The sequence below is a fragment of the Halichondria panicea genome, chromosome 10 (assembly GCF_963675165.1).
Source record: "Halichondria panicea chromosome 10, odHalPani1.1, whole genome shotgun sequence".
Classification (NCBI taxonomy): domain Eukaryota; kingdom Metazoa; phylum Porifera; class Demospongiae; order Suberitida; family Halichondriidae; genus Halichondria; species Halichondria panicea.
This window is the reverse complement of record NC_087386.1, coordinates 5,561,031-5,582,828: the sequence shown is the minus strand read 5'-3', so window position 1 is coordinate 5,582,828 and position 21,798 is coordinate 5,561,031. Positions and strand designations below refer to the sequence as shown.

The 21,798-nt window shown below is 42.1% G+C and overlaps 3 protein-coding genes across 5 annotated transcripts; 2 read left to right on the top strand and 1 right to left on the bottom strand.

Annotated features, from left to right (window-relative positions):
* Nucleotides 1-60: 60 nt before the first annotated feature.
* Nucleotides 61-20,832, top strand: LOC135342589 (ankyrin repeat domain-containing protein 24-like). Its single transcript, XM_064539358.1, has 20 exons — nt 61-952; nt 1,096-1,182; nt 1,246-1,338; nt 1,402-1,500; nt 3,917-4,015; nt 4,066-4,164; nt 4,315-4,413; nt 4,483-4,581; nt 5,055-5,153; nt 5,204-5,302; nt 5,585-5,683; nt 16,867-16,972; nt 17,201-17,449; nt 17,744-17,911; nt 18,127-18,272; nt 18,429-18,683; nt 19,127-19,223; nt 19,458-19,592; nt 19,699-20,228; nt 20,352-20,832. Exons 1-20 carry the CDS (start codon nt 242-244, stop codon nt 20,511-20,513), a joined length of 3,531 nt encoding a protein of 1,176 aa, XP_064395428.1. The 5' UTR covers nt 61-241; the 3' UTR covers nt 20,514-20,832.
* On the top strand, nt 6,407-9,498 carry LOC135342795 (E3 ubiquitin-protein ligase UBR4-like). The gene is made up of 6 exons (XM_064539659.1): nt 6,407-7,475; nt 7,764-7,848; nt 8,037-8,176; nt 8,375-8,713; nt 8,764-8,865; nt 9,255-9,498. Exons 1-4 carry the CDS (start codon nt 7,426-7,428, stop codon nt 8,514-8,516), a joined length of 417 nt encoding a protein of 138 aa, XP_064395729.1. The 5' UTR covers nt 6,407-7,425; the 3' UTR covers nt 8,517-8,713; nt 8,764-8,865; nt 9,255-9,498.
* Nucleotides 9,462-14,493, bottom strand: LOC135342796 (inactive glycosyltransferase 25 family member 3-like). Of its 3 annotated transcripts, XR_010396921.1 has the most exons (9): nt 14,380-14,493; nt 13,890-14,091; nt 12,476-13,712; nt 12,203-12,319; nt 11,544-11,982; nt 11,350-11,457; nt 10,949-11,081; nt 10,369-10,500; nt 9,678-10,111 (listed from the first exon to the last, which is right to left on the bottom strand). XR_010396921.1 is itself a non-coding variant. In XM_064539660.1 (6 exons), exons 2-5 carry the CDS (start codon nt 12,309-12,311, stop codon nt 10,971-10,973), a joined length of 405 nt encoding a protein of 134 aa, XP_064395730.1. In that variant the 5' UTR covers nt 12,312-12,319; nt 12,476-12,568; the 3' UTR covers nt 9,462-9,671; nt 10,949-10,970. The 3 variants fall into 3 exon arrangements, 1 of the variants encoding a protein (XP_064395730.1); XR_010396920.1 differs by lacking the exons at nt 13,890-14,091; nt 14,380-14,493 and adding an exon at nt 9,462-9,671 and having other exon boundaries at nt 9,991-10,111; nt 11,544-11,620; nt 12,476-12,567; XM_064539660.1 differs by lacking the exons at nt 9,678-10,111; nt 10,369-10,500; nt 13,890-14,091; nt 14,380-14,493 and adding an exon at nt 9,462-9,671 and having other exon boundaries at nt 11,544-11,620; nt 12,476-12,568.
* Nucleotides 20,833-21,798: the final 966 nt, after the last annotated feature.

Genomic DNA, 21,798 nt, shown 5'->3' with positions numbered 1-21,798 from the left:
AGTTTTACAAGAAATTAAGGCCTTTTATAGATCTATGTAAACTGCTGCAAAATAAAGTGACCTTGATGCTCTGGTGGTCCAGGTGGAAGGAGGATTGGATCTAGAGGAGAACAAAGCTGGCTCAGGGGCTTATGGCTGTGTCTTTAGAGTGACGGTGAATGGAAGAGACTGCATTGCTAAAAAACTACACCACATATTGCTCCAAGAGCGATACCTTGGACAGAGGGAGAGGATTGTAACAATGTTCCAAAATGAGTGTCATATTCTGAGTGTTTTGGATCACCCCAACATTGTCGCTTTTGTTGGAGTCCATTACGGCCGCGATAAGAACGACATCAGTCTAATAATGGAAAGGCTTCATAATTCTGACTTGGCCAATTTCGTTGAAACCCATCGAGACACGAATATCGCCACTAGAATCCATATCCTGTATGATGTATCCAAAGGCCTTCACTATCTCCACTCTCTGACCCCTCCCCTCATCCATCGTGACCTCACTGCTCCCAACATCTTGCTCACTGAGGACCTCACTGCCAAGATCGGAGACCTGGGTGTCTCCAGATACGTTGATCTGGAGAGATTGACTCAAATTGTTCTAACAAGCACCCCGGGAAATGTAGGCTATATGCCTCCCGAGTGTCGTGTGGAACGGCCCACCTACACTACCAAACTGGACATCTTCTCATTCGGTCATCTTATCATTCACACTGTTATCGGAGATTTCCCTAAAGTCAACCACGTACCTCAAAGTATTCGCAACTATTTCAAGTCTATAGGAGGAAAGGAGGAGCTCATGCGTCGAAGCACTGATGTCCATGGTGACAAAATGGGGCAGAAACACGCTCTTTATCCTCTTGTTGTTAGCTGCCTCCATGACCGACCTCAACAGAGACCATCAGTTGACGAAGTGATTGTCTCACTCAGAAAGCTGTGTCTACAGCACCCCAGGATGGTACGTGAGTGAGTGGGTGGAGGTATAAAATAAATGTGCATTGTCATATTTGTCCATTGTGTCAGAATTATAATTAAATAGACTAAGTGTTGGTGTGCTGGTGCTTTTGTGTGAGTGAATTAGTAAATGCATTTTTCTCCCAGGAATTTTTAGATGCTTGTAAGACGGGTAATGTGGGTGTGGTTCTGGAGCTACTGGAGTGTGGGGCTGATCCCAACCAGGCAGACAAGGTGAGGGGAATACTGTCTCTACAGTGCCAATATGTCCGTTGGTTGATGATATTGTCTCTACAGGATGTTCCTCTTCACTGGGCCATTAACAATGGACATGATGAGATAGTGAGGGTCCTCTTAGCAGCCAAGGCTACAGTCAACACTCAGACCAAGGTTTTGTTGTACAAACACGTATCCCGCAACATGCTGTTTACATTGTTTTCCTCCTATGTACAGTCCGGAGTGACCCCTCTTTGGGAAGCCAGTTTCAATGGTCACCAGAAACGTATGGAGCTCCTAATCGATGCTGGGGCCAATGTTGATGTACCCAGAGAGGTGAGTGTATGTAGCTGTACACACATCTCAGAGGCCACTAGCCACAGAGCCTCCCCATGTTCTGTTGACCTGGTCCATTAGACACCAGAGCTAGTCGTGTTTGTGTTTAGACCAGCTAACTGGTAGTGAATAATTTGTATGGCTAAGAGTGCAATATGGGATTACACGAGTAACAAGCAATGGCAAGGATACTAGTTGCAGCGTGCAATTACTTGACAGGTAATTGCACGCTATCAATGACAATGTGCCACCAGATGTGATACAGGATTAATTGCTGTGCACTCTCCAGTCGCTAATAGCACAGCATATACGATTAAGTGGAGTTTCGATACTTCTAAGCCCCCTTCTAATTATACGCCTCCGGGAAATTTCACCCATATTCACTATTAGTAGAATATTTTTCGAGCATCAAACATAGCGAATTTTGCGAGTGTTGATCGCCGCTTCACAAAAACTATTTTGCATAATTGATCTTCATGGAAAGGGTTATTTAGATGATGGAACATTCGAACTAATGGGTCTGGGAAACTATGTCAGCGAGCTGAGGACCAACTGGTACATGTAAGACTTGCCAGAACACAAAAATTGAATGATTTTTCGCTGATTTGGCTCGTTTCAATGCTCCTGATAGTCACCAGCAAAATGTCTAGTAATACGGTAGCAGAAACTGGATTATTAGCGCTTACTCGACCATAAGCGTATATTTATTTTAAGCGCATGCTCAACTGCAGACTTTTTATACTCAAATTGAAGCGCTTTTCCAATTATGCGAAGGTTATGAGTGAAAGTGAAATTTTAGAATTGATTCAGTTTATCTATGAGCTAATTAGCTTGTACAGTTCTTGAATGATAGCTATAATTATAGATGGTGATATCCATCAGGAAGGACTCTCTGGGCATGCTGTTACCTTGTCTGATCATGCTGAGAGAATGTGAGACATGAATGATATTCCAAGTTCCTGGTCAATATGAATGTTTTTATAATGTAAATTTAAATGATGATGTAAATGAACTGTAAAACGAATTGTAACATAATAGTACAAGGTATACGCACACGCATGATTAGCCTCGCGCAGAGTTATATTTAAGTACAATTTAGGAGAAAGAAGGAGAGGAGATTTGGGTATAATTATGCCTTGGTGCGCATGTGTTTTAATATGTGTGTGCATGTGACTGTCTCTCTGTACTGTGTAGACTGCTACAGCTGCTCAAGGATCAATGAAGTGTAAGTATAAGAGTTTCTATAGGCTTCTAGTTTTCTTGGATTTTAATTCATGGATTTGCAAAATGATGCTTCGTTCTCGAGTTATGCCTAGTTTTGCTTACTTGGAATGCCATTGCAGCCTTTTCAGAAGAGTACGTACCAAAACTTGTCCACTGAGTGTTGCTACTCTATATACTTAGTAGCTAGCTCTACACTATAACGCTAGCTATTGGTAGTTGCGCTGCAAGGTTCTGCTGATGCAGCCATCAATTTTAAACTTGAACTCTTGGCATCGATCGTTTTAACAACAATTATTGTCGATCATCCCTGTGATGGATTCTGCATGCAGCAAAATTAATATTCATCATTGTATAATGTGTGTATAAAACAGCTTTTAATGTTATGTAGCTTTGATACCCACCGAGGTACTTTCATTATGAAATAGCAATTAATAAACATAACTTGTACATTTTTGGCTAGAATCAGTCTCTCAAGAACTCTGCTTTCAAGAGTAGTAGTGTCGTTGTTGGCTTTGTTCAAGTGAGACTCTTATATAGCTATAGCTTTATTCTCTGCATAATTATGCCAATAGTAGATCGGTTTGGAGGTAGTAAAGATTAACCGAATGTAGCCACACCCAATTCCGCATTCCTGAAGCGTGACATTCCTGAGCGTGACATATACTGTATAGCATGTAATTTTTTCGTGGAGCAAAATATTCGTGGTTGGAGGTCTGACCACGAATATTTTACCCACGAATGAAGCGACCTTGCCTACCTTTACCAGCAGTGCAAGCTCCAACCACGAAAATATTACCCACGAAATGTCTCAATATTGCTGAACCACGAATATTTTGTCCCCCGAAAATTACCTGCTATACGGTACATACATACATACAACTGAGATACGATGCAGTATTAGTTGCCCCATTAGGGGTTGCCTGCATGCCTTGCTTGCTCACTTTCTAGCCAGCTTGCGAGTCAGCTCTCATCACAGAGACATCCGGTTGCTGGGTGGGGCTCAAAGTGACTGCATTATAGGCGCATTCTCGAATATAAGCGTATATAGAGCTCTGCTAAAAGCGCATGCGCTAATAATCCGGTAGTCTTGCAAACACAGCAATAGAAGTACGGCACTCATTTGATATTGTATAATGAGTGGGTCTGTGATGAGTGATGGTTCACCTGCTCACACTATCTTGACTCTGTACAGGATGGAGCCACTGCGTTGATTGTAGCTGCTCAGAATGGTCATGTGAGGGCAGTGGAATTGTTGCTTGCAGCAACGACTAAGGTTGACATTCAAGCAAAGGTGAGATTTACCGCTTGTCTGCAACTCAGTGATTATTTGGATGTGTACAGAATGGAGCCACAGCATTGTACATGGCCAGTAAGGAGGGTCACTGTGGAGTTGTTAGAATGTTGTTGGAGGCCAAGACTGATGTCAATATCGAGACTAATGTGAGTCACGCTGCATGGTGGTGTTTGTGTACTCTGCTGATTTGGTTGAGTGTGTGTACTGTCACCTCTGTGTATGAGTGGACTTAGTAGTGGAGAGTGTAAATTAGCTGGTCCAGTTGCTGTGATATATAATTATATGGTTTATGGCAGAACAACCAGACAGCTCTGCATGCAGCCAGTTACAATGGACATGATGAGATAGTGAGGGTCCTCTTAGCAGCCAAGGCTACAGTCAACACTCAGGAGAAGGTTGGTTTTGTTGCACAAACACAGTTCCCACAACATGCTGTTTACATTGTTTTCCTCCTATGTATACAGTCGGGAGAGACCCCTCTTTTAGTAGCCAGTTTCAGTGGTCACCAGAAATGTATGGTGCTCCTAATCGATGCTGGGGCCAATGTTGATGAACCCAAAGAGGTGAGTGTAAGTAGCTGTACACACATCTCAGAGGCCACTAGCCACAGAGCCTCCCCATGTTCTGTTGACCTATAGTCCATTAGACACCAGAGCTAGTCATGTTTGTGTAGAGAGCACTGGTATTTGTGTATCTGCTGCAGGTTTTCATAGAGAGGCCACCTCCCCCCCCCCCTAGGAATTAATGATTACCAAAATGTATGATTTTTCTACTTAAAAACGTCTACAATCCTTAGAAGAGTATACTAGTAAGGTTTGAAACAAAAAAAGATCCAACTTGCACCTTTAATAACCATTTCGCTAAAAATTTTTTCGAGAACGACACCTGACCCCCTTGAATTAAACGTTTCCCCCTCCCAGCTAAAAATCCTGTGTGAAACCCTGCCCTGACATTAGTTAGTCATGTGATATTGTTTAATGAGTGGGTCTGTGATAAGTGATGGTTCACCTGCTCACACTATCTTGACTCTGTACAGGATGGAGCCACTGCGTTGATTGTAGCTACTCAGAATGGTCATGTGAAGGCAGTTGAATTGTTGATTGCAGCAAAAGCTCATGTTAACATTCAAGCAAAGGTGAGATTTACCGCTTGTCTGCAACTCAGTGATTATTTGGATGTGTACAGGATGGAACCACTGTGTTGTACATGGCCAGTAAGAATGGTCACTATGTAGTTGTTAGAATGTTGTTGGAGGCCAAAGCTGACGTCCAAATCAAGACTAATGTGAGTCACGCTGCATGGTGGTGTTTGTGTACTCTGTTGATTCCTCCATGGTTGAGTGTGTGTACTGTCACCTCTGTGTATGAGTAGACTGAGTAGTGGAGAGTGTACAATTAGCTGGTCCAGTTGCTGTGATATATAATTATATGGTTTATGGTCTATAACAGGACAACCAGACAAGTCTGTATTGCAACCAGTAAGAAATAGTCTTAATTAACAGCCAAGGCTAACTGTCAACACTTTTCCCACAACATGCTGTTTACATTGTTTTCTCCCTATGTACAGTCGGGAGAGACCCCTCTTTGGACAGCCAGTTTCTATGGTCACCAGAAATGTATGGAGCTCCTAATCGATGCTGGGGCCAATGTTGATGTACCCAATGAGGTGAGTGTAAGTAGCTATACACACATCTCAAAGGCCACTAGCCACAGAGCCTCCCCATGTTCTGTTGCCTGTGTTGCTAAAGTCTATTTGTGTCAATTGACCTTCATAATTCACTGAATTTCAAGGTTTAACGTATAACCTCCTTGTTAAAAACGCTTTTATCTGATAGCTTCACTTATAGCGAATTGTCCATGTAGAAGCATGCATACTTGTCACCACATAAAGCATAAATAAAGCCATAATTGACCACATAACTTCCGGGGTCGAACTCAATGCAAATGGACTTCAGTTATGTTTGTGTAAAGACCAGCTAGTTGGTGTATCCCCTGACGTTAGGTCATTGCATGTGATATTGTATAATGAGTGGGTTTGTGATGAGTGATGGTTCACCTGCTCACACTATCTTGACACTGTACAGGATGGAGCCACTGCGTTGATTGTAGCTGCTCAGAATGGTCATGTGAGGGCAGTGGAATTGTTAATCGCTGCAAAAGCTAAAGTTGACATTCAATATAAGGTGAGATTTACTGCTTGTCTGTTAGTAATTATTTGGATGTGTACATGCAGAATGATGGAGCCACAGCATTGTACATGGCCAGTCAGGAGGGTCACTGTGGAGTTTTTAGAATGTTGTTAGAGGCCAAGGCTGACGTCCACATCCAGAATAATGTGAGTCACATTATTATAACATCTACTGTAACATGACTTTATAGCATGTGTTTATCACCGAAATAACGATTGTATCCACTTATTATGAGTATAGTTGTTACATGTTGTTTCCTTATGTTATGATTTTTGTTGTCTAACTACCGCATAGCAGAAAATTTTTTATATTTGGCTCGAGAGCTCTCAGAAGAAATATTTGTGGACAATGATATTCATGTTCAATGCCAGGAAACCCAGCATTGCATGTGAAATACCGGTGTGTGTGAGTTTATATCCTTTGCTCTGCCCTCGAAAAACCGAAATGTTTTGCGCCACACGAAAATTTCCTGCTGTACGAATGTTTTCCTTTCATCACTAACTGCTCACATACCCACTATACAGGACGGACGTACTGCCTATGATGTGGCTAGTAGGAATGGACACACTCAAGTGTGTGAACTACTACACTGACTCTGCACTTTGTTAAGTGTGTTGTCTGTGGTTGCAATGGCAACTAGCAATTGATTTTTATACAATCATCAGTATATATATTTGAACTCAAGAGTAGTTGACGTTAGTGTATTGTATCCAATGTTCATACATAATTATTGTACGTATGATCATAGTTAAGTTATGACTATGATAACGCTTTTATTTCCCACTCAAAAACCGGTTACCCTGTATAAATAACTATAATGTATACTCCAGCTAGCTATTATTTCAGTGCTGCCTTTCCTACAAATTCTCTTATAGGTGTTCCTGATTGAAAAGTGAGACTGAGGTGGTTTCTGTATTAAAAATGTTGTTTCATACTTAATGATCTTTACCAAATACACTTCTCCAGTTCTGCAAGGTATGCATCTATACTGTCTAGACACATTGTCAGCTATTTCTATCGAGCTAAATACTGTAGGCTGGTAATATCCCACCCACACACACACCTCCAGGTTCCACAGCTACCTACAAGAGTGTACGGGACTATTTGACCCCTCCTTCCATACCCTCGCTCACGACAATCGACTACTTCGATTCTGGTCCGGTTTGCGTACGAAAAGTCCTTCAGTGAGGAAAGTGGAGGGGGCGGTCCACAGAGCAACATGCACCTGCTCCCCTACTACCTTCATGTCGGAGCACACGTCATGAACCTGTGAGCACTAACTAATTAATGTGGTCTGCATGCTAAACCTGTTTTTGTGTGTAAGCGAATTAATATTTCTTCTCAAAAGTTTGATTATAGTGTCTTCAATGCCCATTTTTTAGCTTTCTTTTAGGCATTAAAAAGATATGACTTGTGTGGGATAAGTGTTAGTAAGCAATACATTATTCTCTTCATTGCATTCTAAGCTCAAAATGCCCTCTTATATTATTGATTGGGGGCTTACAATTTATACCTAATAGTGTACATTATCTTGCTTTGTTCTGCCACCCTGCACAGGAGTCACTGCTACCAGAGAGAGGAGAGGAACCTAGCAACCTTCCTGGCAGCTGCTCCTGACACCTGGGTCTCCTCCGCTTACGAGGTGAACACAAGTAGATGCAAATAATGTCAACCCTACACTATAAGTATTGTTTGCTATAATAGTGTCAGCGTATGCACAATAGCCATAATAATTATTGCTGCACCTTCTACTGTATGTTACTCTTAGTGGCAAAACGCTTTTTTATGGTGCGTGGCTTGCTCTTGACCTTTGCCACCCTCCTCCGCTAGTTGGACGGTCCCCAGTACCAGCTGGTGGTGTCACTGTTCATCCAGTCGTTGAGTGAGTGGGAGGAGCATCGGACCACCCTCCTCAAGAGACTGTTAGTGTTGGCCCATGCCAGGAACAGTAGCTCCTCCCTCATCAAGAGGTGGGTCCATGGTACAACATCTCTAGATCTAATGAGACCCATTAATATTGTAGTTAATCCGTACTCTTTTTTAAGCCAGCCAACAAATCTTCGAAGTATTTTTTTTGATTATGATAATTTTATAGTAACTGGTATCTATTTATTTTGGCTTATGGAAATCTAATCATCTGTGGCCCCGCCCACATATACCCCCCACAGCCTCTCCTCGTCCTCCCCGGCAGAGTTCTCGGTGTACAAGCCGCTGCTAATGATGTTCTCACTAGTGGACAGTCTACACCGAGTCCTCAAGACCACACTGTCAGTGTCTGGTAGTGACCTGCCCACAGCTCTATTCATGTAGACTATAATTTTATTCATGTTCCACACCCACTTGTGGTCAATTAAATGTCCAAGAAATTCCTGGACACACTTGAACCAAACCTCAATGTGAGTTTGACCAGACTCAAGCTTTTAGGTTGAGGCGGGTATTCGAGACTAGCTCAGAATGGTCATGTGAGGGCAGTGGAATTGAAAGCTCAAGTGGACATTCAATATAAGGTGAGATTTACTGCTTGTCTGTTAGTAATTATTTGGATGTGTACATGCAGAATGATGGAGCCACAGCATTGTACATGGCCAGTCAGGAGGGTCACTGTGGAGTTTTTAGAATATTGTTAGAGGCCAAGGCTGACGTCCACATCCAGAATAATGTGAGTCACATGATTATAACATCTACTGTAACATGACTTTATAGCATGTGTTTATCACCAAAATAACGATTGTATCCACTTGTTATGAGTATAGTTGTTACATTTTGTTTCCTTATGTTATGATTTTGTTGTCTAACTACCGCATAGCATGACATTTTTGATATTTTGGCTCGAGAGCTCTCAGAAGAAATATTTGTGGACAATGATATTCACGTTCAATGCCAGGAAACGCAGCATTGCATGTGAAATACCGGTGTGTGTGTGAGTTTATATCCTTTGCATTAACTGCTCTGCCCTCGAAAAACCGAAATGTTTTGCGCCACACGAAAATTTCCTGCTGTACGAATGTTTTCCTTTCATCACTAACTGCTCACATACCCACTATACAGGACGGACGTACTGCCTATGATGTGGCTAGTAGGAATGGACACATTCAAGTGTGTGAACTACTATACACTGACTCTGTACCTTATTAACTGTACTGTTACCATGGCAGCTAGCCTCTGATAGATACGTAGATTGCTTTACACTACATCATTTTGTCTTATAATTTTTGTGTCTACTGTTTCTCGACCATTGCCATGCATTTCACCATACAGTTACATTCTCTTTTATCATGTAAAAACTTGCAAATTGGTCAATTTAATGGGAAATGTGCAAAATAAGTTAATTAAAAAGTTGTTGATTCTCGATCAGTCACATAATTATATTTTGAGGTAGGTTGCCATCACAATCTGCAATGTCTGTTCTTGCTTTGGCCACTTGCAGTAGATAAGAGATGACAGCATGATGATCACATGACACAGCTGTAGAGGAAATACAATCAATCGCGAAAATCAAGAAATTCAAAAAGAGACATAATTATTACCGTGAATAAATCTAATTCATCAACCAGCTCAACTTCTATAGCTCTAGGGTCTTTTTCCTCGATCATCATCAATATTAATCATTTAATGCAAATACAAAAAGATCTCACAGGTTACCATAGATACACAGCCAAACTGACTTCCCTCACTATTCAGTAGAGGGAGCATTGGACTCAAACAAAGATCTACAAACAGACAGCTAGCTTCAACATGTATTAACACACAAGCACCCTCTGTAAAGGAATACTCCATCTCTCACCATAATGAAGAGGTGTCTGATTGTCTGTGTCCTCAATATTAACATCTGCTCCCCTCTTCACAAGTAGTTTCACCATGTTCAGGTTGCCACGGTCACAGGCCCAGTGAAGAAGACCCATCCCCTGTATCATGAAATGCATCTCTATATACAACAATCTAGCGTTAACTTGTTGTAAGTTGGACAATCCAAACTTGCATGGTTATAGTTCAAGGAAATTAGACAGCAATTTTCTTACTTCTAGACTACTGTCAGCTGATTATAAGGTGTGCCTTATTTATGGTGTTGCACTGAACTACTTGTAAGCAAAGATTGGAATATTGTCTAACGAGATACGGACATTGCGTATAATAATAGACTGTATATCTCCAGAGCTCTCACATGAGGTCCCAGTTTGGTGTGATCCGATTGGCCTCTTCCAGTACTCTAGCTAGTGAGGTCATGTCGGAAGTAGGGCTCAAACACGACATCATCCTCCAGAATCAGGATTTGATCCAGACCCTCCGTCATCATCTGGGGGGCAAGAGAGGTACAGTAAGACTTGTCTATACTGGTCACCCTTGGACAGACCAACAGTGGCTATTATAACAAGATGCTCAGTAGAGCATTCATCCCGTGCGTTGACATAACAGACACGCAATCAACTTTTTATTTTAATGACTTTAACATTATGGGGATTCTACAAAGCAACGATTGGAAAACAGTGTTTTTTGTCACCTTCGAAGACAAGTATTTTCAACCACCGCTTCATCAGTTAAAGCAGTTCATGAAAGTATCTAGTTCGCTCAAACAGCTAATGTTTGTGTCCGCACACAGGAGACTTAGGAGCACATTAACCTGGCTGTACTATTATAGAGGGTGACCACATTAGACAGGTTTCACACAGTTACAAGTGCCCACAATGCAACAGGTAGCAATACTTTCTGTACACATCAACAAGTGTCCACTAACGCCCACTCACCTGCTGCCATATCGTGTGGTGACTAAGGAAACAGCCGACCTCTCCAAAGGTCATAGGTTGTTCTCCCCAAGGGTCCTTCCAGCCGGGTAGGTACTTGATGCCCAGACTGTCCAGGAAGCTCTGATTCAACTGTCTGTAGTGGCCAGGGATAAAATGAGGTTCTTTTAAATATGAGTTCCCCACCACATCGTTGTGTATCAATTAGTGTGTATTGTCTCCTCCCCCATCCCTCTGTATTGTACAGCCAGTTATGTCTCCCCTCACACACAGTGAACCTATACTCTACACCATGCAGTACATCTCAAGACTACCCTCTCTCAATGACAATTTGGGGTTGGACGTGATAAGCCACTATCTAAAACCTTACTCCATACGATGTATAATTATTAACTTTCTCTCACCTTCCATCGACAGCACTCAAAGAGGGTGTAGTTGAAGTTGAGCTCGTCCAGGCTTAAAATCATCCGGTTCCTTCTTTCTGGCCTCCGTACTAGCCCAATCATGAACACCTACAAAATATTGTTTGGAAATTATCAGTGAACTTTTATGATTTCCGTACACATACAACATAACTGTAATAGTAGAGACAGCTTACCACGTCCAACCCCAAGTTGTTCTTGACAGGGTGTGGTCTGGAGATGTACTGACTGTACAGTATAGGGGGGTGGTCCACTGTGTGGGGGGAGACAATACACACACTAATGCAGTATAGGGGGGTGGTCCACTGTGTGGGGGGAGACAACACACACACTAATGCAGTATAGGGGGGTGGTCCACTGTGTGGGGGGAAACAACACACACACTAATGCAGTATAGGGGGGTGGTCCACTGTGTGGGGGGAGACAATACACACACAATGCAGTATAGGGGGGTGGTCCACTGTGTGGGGGGAGACAATACACACACTAATGCAGTATAGGGGGGTGGTCCACTGTGTGGGGGGAGACAACACACACACTAATGCAGTATAGGGGGTGGTCCACTGTGTGGGGGGAGACAACACACACACTAATGCAGTATAGGGGGGTGGTCCACTGTGTGGGGGGAGACAATACACACACTAATGGATACACAGTCAAGGATGTTGTGGGAACACTATTAAAAGAGCCCCTCTATTATGACCTGCACTAATTATACCCGCCCACACACATTGTTCACAGCAACAATGGAGCTATATCAGCACACACTGAGATGGCTACTGGCTATACTAATAAAGAGCAGATGACACCGCAGCTTTAAGGGGGAGGGGCTCACCAAGGTTTTCCAGCTTAAAGTTAAGGAAGTCCTGAGCAGCGTGGTCCAGGCTCTCATAGTCCTCTGGTTTGACAATGAACCCAAACACCTCGGTGTTCAGAATGTGCATAGGCAGATCTACAGTGGAGGGAAGGGGACAATTCAAACTTGTTCTACATGTACATACATGTACCATAATAAAGTCCACAGGTCAGCAAATAATGTATTCAGTGCAAGCCTCGTACATATAGACAAGTTATCCCCTCCCTATGGACTGTACACGCACTGACTTACCTTTGCTGATCCATCAGAATCCGTAGTGTCCTGTTGTTCACCAGAAAGTTGTCACAGTCTAGCCGCAGGATAAACAACAATTGTATAGTTAATCTGAGCTAGATACTGTGGATACCAAAATTGCAATAACTAAAACTGTATCTACTACTGTCTTGGGCAGACTAACAGTGGTTGAAATAAAGAGGTGGCCTGCTAACACCGGTCCAAACACATGCTATGGAGACTTTGGGCCCCATTAACCTGGCTGTATTATAGAGGGTGACCTGCTTACAGGGTGACTTCACTGTATAATAATGGCACAGTGCATCCAGCTTAGAGAGTAGATTACCACAAATGTGTGAGTAGTTGTACTTAAATGTAAATATCTTTTGATTGGAGCATTTCTAAGTAATAGTGTTGATACCAATGTGTAGGTGAATGACCAAGCTACAACATACTCAAAAATGTTTCCATGGAAACATAAGGTGGTGGGTTTGTGGTGATTAATAGAACAACAACAAATTGTTATAGTGGGTAATCGTAATTAAGTTTGTGGTTGATAAAGCGGCATTGGTTTGTGGTTTGCAGCTGCTGATGTCATCAAAACAGTAGAAAATAGTAATTATGTAGCTTTTCAGTCAACAATGGAATAAGCATATAGGATGTTCTTGGTATCAAAATGTAGCCCATTTATCTGTTAACTTACTACAGAAATTTGAAAGCTAAGCTATTAATTTGTCAGAAGTTATTACTCTAACCAAAAGTGTACCTGAAAACTAGTAAATCATGAATTATAAACACTATGAACATAATGTAAGACCCATAAAGGGATGGTCAGGATACCTAAACCATTGAACAATTATGTGATGAAGTCTAGGACCTTATCTGTACAAGATTACTGTTTTCATGGTCATTCATCTACACATTGGTATCAACACCATTTCTTAGAAATGTTCCGATCAAAAGATATTTACATTTAAGTACAGCTACTCACAAATTTGTGGTAATCTACTCTCTAAGCTGGATGCACTGTACGTCTAGAGATAGCCTAGCTAGGTTGTTACAATAGATGGGCCGGGAACGAGGCTAGAGATGACCACACAGATAACTCACAAAGAGGTAGTCTCCAGACCTTCCTGTCTCAGCTGGGCAACATGGACGAACCTCTCGTCATGCTCCTCGAAAGGGTCAAGGTTCGGATACAGCCAGGGGGTTGGACCAACACGTAGCGATTCAACTCCCCAATCGTGCACACCATCTGCACAGTGGGGGAGTAAGTGGATATAAATGAAGTGATGTCACCCGTACACAGTGATACATAGCTCAAGTTGTGTAGTGAAAGCAAAGGCAAGAATAGCTGAAAGCATAACAACACGTACTGTCTATCTAAGACATTAATGTAAGTGGGTCAGCCCCAGTCAATTAGCCAACTCACAGTGCAGTTGTACTTTGCACTATCGGTCCAAAAGTGTTTGGCAGAAAACTTTTTCCTAATGACGAGAGTGGCTCCTGTGTAGATCATAGGCCCTCCACCGTGTGCGAGGCCGTGGGAATGGTAGAGGGGCAGGACAGAGTACACACAGTCACTGTCAGTCACTCCTCCGGCAATCCCAAAGAAAGTAGGAGAACGAAACAATCTGTGAGAGAGAGGGACGAGATTAGTACACTCTGATACTAGGGGCTCAAGATGTGTGTGTGAGGTATCTAGTGGTGGGGTAGCTGAGATAATAAGGTACAATTCTGTACACAATAATAACAGACTGAAATGATGATATATGCAGCTAGCTAGCTAGATGGCCGTTGAAAGGTACGTGACTTAGAAGATCTGACGCCTCTCAGATCCAGACACATGAGAGTAGTGAGAATGATATCTTAGCCAGCTGATGGAGGTATCTATTGTAGGGTGGGAGGGTACTCACACTTACCATGAATTGTGTTGCCTATACAGTAGGTCTTTCTATTCTCCATTCGCCATGGTCCAAGACACATCATGCAAGTCCTCTGATGCAAGTCCTATTTATGTGTCTGATTTGGTAAAGATCATTAAGCTTCTGAAATACATCTGGATACCTGGGCATGCGCAGTAGGAGAATGTGTCATATGACCAAGGAACACAAAGACCCTTTTTCTGTAAATCTTCAAAATGGCTACAAGAAGTGACCTTGATGCTCTGGTGGTCCAGGTGGAAGGATTGGGTCTAGAGGAGAACCAAGCTGGTCATGGGGCTTATGGCTGTGTCTTTAGAGTGACGGTGAATGGAAGAGACTGCATTGCTAAGAAAATCCACTCCATATTGCTCCTACAAAATCAAGAGAGGATTTTAACAAATTTCTGCAATGAATGTCGTATTCTGAGCAGTCTGGATCATCCCAACATAGTCAACTTTGTTGGCGTCCATTACGGCCGCGATAAGAGCGACATCAGTTTAATAATGGAGAGGCTTCATTCCGACTTGGCTATTTTTGTTGAAACCCATCGAGACACGAATATCGCCACTAGAATCCGTATCCTGTATGATATATCCAAGGGCCTTCACTATCTACACTCTCTGACCCCTCCCCTCATCCATCGTGACCTCACTGCTCCCAACATCCTGCTCACTGAGGACCTCACTGCCAAGATCGGAGACCTGGGTGTCTCCAGGTATGTGGACCTGGACAGATTGACTCATGTTCTGACAAGTGTCCCGGGAAATCCAACCTACATGCCTCCCGAATGTCATGGAGAAGAGCCAACCTACACTACCAAGCTGGACATCTTCTCATTCGGTCATCTCATCATTCACACTATTATCGGTGATTTCCCTAAAGTCAACGAAGTTAAACAAAATCTTTACAACTATATCAACTCTTTCTGGGGACAGGTGGAGCTCATGCGTCGAAGCACTGCTGTCCATGGTGACAAAATGGGGCAGAAACACGCTCTTTATCCTCTTGTTGTTAGCTGCCTCCATGACCGACCTCAACAGAGACCATCAGTTGACGAAGTGATTGTCTCACTCAGAAAGCTGTGTCTACAGCACCCCAGGATGGTGCGTGAGTGAGGTTTCTTATGTGTTTCGTCAGCTTATATGATGTCAACATTCTTTTCCCTCCTATGTACAGTCGAGAGAGACCCCTCTTCGGACAGCCAGTTTTGGTGGTCACAAGAAATGTATGGAGCCCCTAATCGATGCTGGGGCCAATGTCAATGTACCCAAAGAGGTGAGTGTAAGTAGCTGTACACACATCTCAGAGTCTGCTCACCTGTGTGTGGTCTATATAGTCATGGTTTGCTTTTATCTTGACCAACTTCTACGTTTGACCAACTTCTACGTGAATTATTGCATATGCCTCGAGACCATGCAGGCCGTTCAGGCCGTTCGTTGACAGACCTGTCAAGTTTCTATGTATAGTACCTGTCTTGCTGGAGCCTGAACTGATTGCTGCATATGTCAACTGTACCCACAACCGTTCACAAATATATCCCACGGAATGACATGATAGGTCCTGTAAAATTATTCATGACCGAGTGTTGGCGCCACTTCGTGTGTGGTTAAGAAATTCATGGCTCTAATGATACCTTAATGTTACTATTATAGACGGGTAGTAATTTTACAGACTGTTTTTAGGGTACTAATTTTGTCGGATTTGTAGCAAATTCATTAGCACAATATTTGTCAAAATATGTACTAGCATACTCTTTATACAAAAGTACATGAAAGAAAAAAGTTTAAATGAGATTCATAATTTTTTTAAATTGTTAGTGCATACTTAATTTAGCGTTCATTACAAAATTCGCTAAAATTAGTATCCGTTTTTATAATACTAAGTTAGATCTACTGCTGTGCATTTTTCGGCCACATTGTTAAGATACTGAACCTTCACTCACATAATTATTGTAGTTTTACTTTATGCATATTGGATTTTGCCTTGCCAGTAACATTCCTCAGTATTGGTCATAATATAATTTCATACATTGGTCAAACAAATGCACATACTACTTCTCTTACAAAAGTCATTAACCCCGGCCCAGATACACAATTAACTCACACTCGTCCCATGGCACTTTCATCACTATAATAATGACTGTCCTTTTCCCCTCATGTATTACATATATGTACAGGACCTAGTCGGTGTGCAGGGTGTCATACAGGGGCCCCCCCCTTCAATTATGACTGAGTGTCCATAGCTGGGTATTGAAATAACAGTTGACCTTTTTTAGCAACATTTTCTGGTTACTTTTCTCATTTCCCCCCTCTATTTCAAAATCCTGTATGACACCCTGAACATGGTAAACTTAAATAAGTTTTAATTGGTATTTTGGGTGTTGATAGCTCTATTATTTGTTGCTAAACGTCGAAGGTTTTCTTATTCACCAGCGTTGTACTTTCAATATTGATCGATGTACACTCACACACCCTCCCCCCTCAGAATGCCCTTGAGGAGGCTCGACTGAGGAAAGGTGGTGCTCTCACAGAGGCAGAGATACGTGATGTCGTGGCTCAGGTCAACGAGGAAGTTAGACAAGAGACACTCTGTGAGTTAGAGGCTATAGTGTGTGTGTCATCTTGACTGTGTAAGCTGCATGTACACCCGCTTTAACTGGAATTGTATTTTGTTCCCTATGTGCATAGTTTTCAATTGCTAGAAGCTTGAAATGCTGTACTATGTATGAGAAATGTGTTGACCTGTACAGCATATAGACCTACTGTAGATGCAATATAGGCATGGTGACCTCTGCAGTGACAATGCTTTTCGTTTTTAGCTGCTGAGGCCATTGTCACCATCAACAGTACACTGACAGCAGATGACCCTCAGGCTCTTCTAGAGGCGCTACAAAGCGACCATGCCCATCTGGAGGGTATCCAAGAGCCCCAGGCCCCTCACTACCTGACGCTACTCAAGGCTGCTCTTGCGGTTAAGTTGGAGAGTGACCCAGAGGCAGTGTTGAGTAGGGAAGAGATACAAGGCATGGTGGAAAAGGCCAACGCTCAGACTGTGGAGGCACTGGAATGTGAGTGAATAGACTTATAGTTGCATTGTGGAAGAATGTGTGTAAAGCGGAGAGTTGGCCCGGAAATTATTTTTACATCATCCTCGTAAAGGATTGCTCTGTAAACGATTAACACATTTTAGTGGAAGGCCCATATGATATTCTGGTATATACACATGTATGGTAGAGATTAGTACTCCTTGAGTTTGGTGAAGTACGAGTTAAGGTCCATTTTGAATCTATAATGACCTAAACAATGAAAGGTGGCACGTTTACGTAGCGATTTAACACACACACCCCCACACACACTCACAGACGCCCAGGCGGTGAGCTCCATCAACCGTGCTGTGGAGAGCAACGACCCAGCCGCCACATTGGAGGCCATCAAAGCCCCCACTACCAACATCCGCTCCATCACTGACAGCTGCACTGACACGTACTTAGAGAAACTGAGTGCAGCACGACAGGAGAAAATGGACAAAGGTGAGTGTGTGTGGTGTGTTGTGTGTGGTGTGTGGGTGGGTGAGTTAACAGAGAATCTGTCGAGGGGAATTCTATGGCACTTAAATAGCTCAGTTGACAGATTTGTATGTTACATGTACGTGTTTTAGCTACTTATATACCTTTACCCAAGTTTATTCGAAAGAATGTACTGTACATATTGACGGAGGCGTTCACAGTTTTACTTTTATACACAGGAGTGTCTGACAATGATGGATGGTCAGCCCACCACCTTCATGGAGGGTACACCTACTACCACAACAGCCAGACAGGGGAGGGGCAGTGGGCAGAGCCTCAAGGATTCACTGGAGAATCTTGTGAACTCAGCAAAGATGAAATACAGGTGAAGTTACTTTTCCCTTGCTGTACGTGTGTGTGTAAATGTGTTGATGTTTGTATAATATAACTTTTGTATCGGTGTACATGTATATGTATAGCTGGAAAGTTTATCGTTTGCTGAAAGATTTATACCAACCTTTGCATACTCTCCCCCTCACAGGCTGTGGTTACCAAGGTGACAGCAGACTATGACAGGTGGACTCTGATGCAAGCCAACGAGCCACTCATCATCCAGATACAAGCCAGAGTGAGGGGGGCTAGAGAGAGACGACCATATAAGGAGAGACTCGAGTTCCTCTCCTCACGTCAAGAGGACACTGTCAAGCTACAGGCTGCATGGAAGGGATTCAAACAAAGGAAGGCTTACAAGGAGATACTCGATTACCTCTCAAAGCAAACAGCTGTTGCCGTGAAGGTGAGCTCTTGTTTCGGATAGTGAGCATGCAGTTTAATTGCTCATGTACCTATATCAGGGTGTCAGGGGAGGGGGAAAGGGGGGATATCCTCCCTCAAGCTCCAATTTCCTCCCCTAAAATTTGCATTCAGGTACTAGTTTGGGTCCATAGCTGGTAATTTTACATACTAACAGAGTATTGAAATACTTGAACAGTTGACCTTTTTTTTAGCAAGTTACTTTTCTTATTTCCCCCTCTACTTCAAAATCCTGTATGACACCCTGGTGTGGTTTATAAAGGTGGAGTATTTGTACATTTATCATAGCATGCAGGAGTTGAACTCCTGATCTTAGCTATATAGATCCTCTTAACCTGACCCGTAATTAGACCTTTCTACATTGTAATCCAATGTACCCTAGAACTGAAGCTGTTCAGATTTACATGTTCATATGTATGTGTATAGAAACCAGGGACCACCAGCTTCCACCAGTTGATGGTAAAGAAGGGAGTCACTGACGAGCAGTTGGATCCTCCAGTGCCTTCTACCACTAGCTTACTAGGTGTGTTAATTAGAACATGACATAAAAATTATAACTAAAGTATACCAAAATTTATACATCTTCACTCAACTTCACTGCCAGAAAAAGCTCCTGGCATGGAGTTGTAAATATAACGTTAGTTCAAGAACAGTTGTATATAGATTCGTAAAGATATATAACCTCAACCAGCTATTTAACTCAGGCATGATGAGGTTAATGGTTGTATGTACAATAATAAGACACGTTTGTTTTCAGCTTCAGGTGAGTTCTATACTGGAAGGAATGAAGAGTCAACACACAATGGCACCGAATCCATACAATTAGCCTCAACTCCAAACCCTTGGATTGCCTCTCTCCTGCCTGGAATCCAGGCTACCATACCATCACCAGGTTTAATTATCTTTTTGGAGCTCTTTCTATAGTTATAATAGTGTGCCGGATGCCTTAATTTGCTCTCTGGACTATGATACTAATTATGTTGAGTTTTGAATCACAGGTCGCATTGGAAAAACTGTTGTGGAAGTCACTAACAAATCTAAGGAGTTCAGCACGTTCGGATTTAAAATTAAATTCCCCAAGAATTGCCTACCTAAAGGAACCGATACGTGTGTCCTACACATATTCTTTGACTCATCCACTGACTTTGAGATTCCTGCAAACTCAGACCTATTCAGTTTAATATATTATGTGAAATGTGAGCCCGAAGTGCAGTTCAAGAAGCCTCTTACTTTACAAATACAACATCGTGCCAGTTTAAGGGCTGACCCTCTTGTCATTGCTCGAACAACAGACCAGAACGAAGTATTTGAGACCCTGGAGGGTGGACACTTTCCTATTGGCCAATCCTATGGATCTATCGAACTTACTCGTTTCGAGGGCTTTGGTATTTACGTTCGTAAAGTATTTGGCTTTACAATTGAGAAAATGTACAGTGCTTTGCTGTTTAGCAGAACTTACTTACTGCGTAACGTTGTCGTAATTGACGTGAAATGTGTGATCTGTCGGGATCTACGCACTCATGTAAATGTAGGTTTCCGGAGTGATAATTATGCATGTTGCATGCATGTGTTTTGACATTGTGATGTTTGAGCTTAAATCTGACAGCGTAACATAATTATTTATGCATGATGATGAGTTTTCATTATACAGATAATTAGAGAAGAGCTTGAAGGAGATCGCCATGGATTCACAAAAGAATTGGTGGATCGAGGTCAAATTCAATTTGAAAATGAAATAGAGATGGAGATACAAAACTCCCAGCCACACCGTAATTGGACTGTTAATATGCAATCGTCATCCGTTGTGAGTTAGTTAGTGCTCTATTACCATGCACAAGACAATGCAAGTCAAAAGCATGATCACTCGATCTTTTGAAGGAGGGGTTATACTGTGCACTAAGTACCGTCTCTAATTATGATGTAACGTGCATTACATACACATGATCGTGTGATTACTTACATGCATGCATGCACTTTCCGTCTTGTAGCTATCCAAAGAATCTATCGATCGCTACTCAAACGTTCTACTTTCGACTAATCAACTTGGAGTTATCCCAGCCATCCATTACAAATTTACTCTGCTTGAAAATGAGTATTCTCTTTCAGTAAAGTTTCTGCTGAAGAATACCAATTTAGACGAAGAGAGTCGTTGTTTGCACCTAAATATTCATTGTAAGTAATCTATACAATACTATAACTGTATACTGTCCTGAAAATCCTATGTTGAAGCTAGTTTTACAACGTGAATGCACAAACTCTGATTTATCCTCCTTGCACAAACAGGGCGAATGTGAAAATATTTTTGATGTTTACCAACTTTTTTCCCTCAGTAGTTCAGACCCCGGGGACGAGTTACTCAGCCATACAAAGAGGTCAGTTCATGCATATAAAATATATATATATATATCTAGGTGCTGTGCATGATGGAGTGTTTGTACTGGATTGACTTTATACTCCAGAGTTATGTATACCTGAACATACCGACAGTAAAGCTGGCTTTGAAGACCCTCACTGAATAATTATATCCCACACTGTCATTCTATTTTTATATCCTGCCCCAATACACATTACAATGCATTAGCCCACAAGTGTGCTCTATATAGCAATTATGTACACTGTGCGCATGTGCACAGTGTACATAATCCAGAATAAATAATCCAGTATAAATTAGATGCATGGCTTTGAAGCAATCCGCTGTTTCGGACGATGTGGTATCCCACAAACTATTGTGAGAATTTTTCTGTCACTGAATGGATTGTCCCCCCAGACAAGTAATTGAGTCAGAGCGAAGTGTCCCCTGCCAAAAAGTATATTCATATCCTCATCACATGTCACACTATCTACTTTAATACACACCTGTACTTGTAGACCATACGTATCTGTCAATGTGTCCCTCTAGATCTATAATAAACTTTGCATTATTATTAATGATTAATGCTACTGCTCCGAAGTAAATTTTTATTGTGTCGGGGGGGGGGCAATCTACTTCGGGGGATACTTTTACTATGTGACAGTTTCCATGGCACTAATCATTGGATGACTTTAATTGTTCAGCACGATAAAGATAGCTTGATAATGCATATAGCTCTTCAATGTCG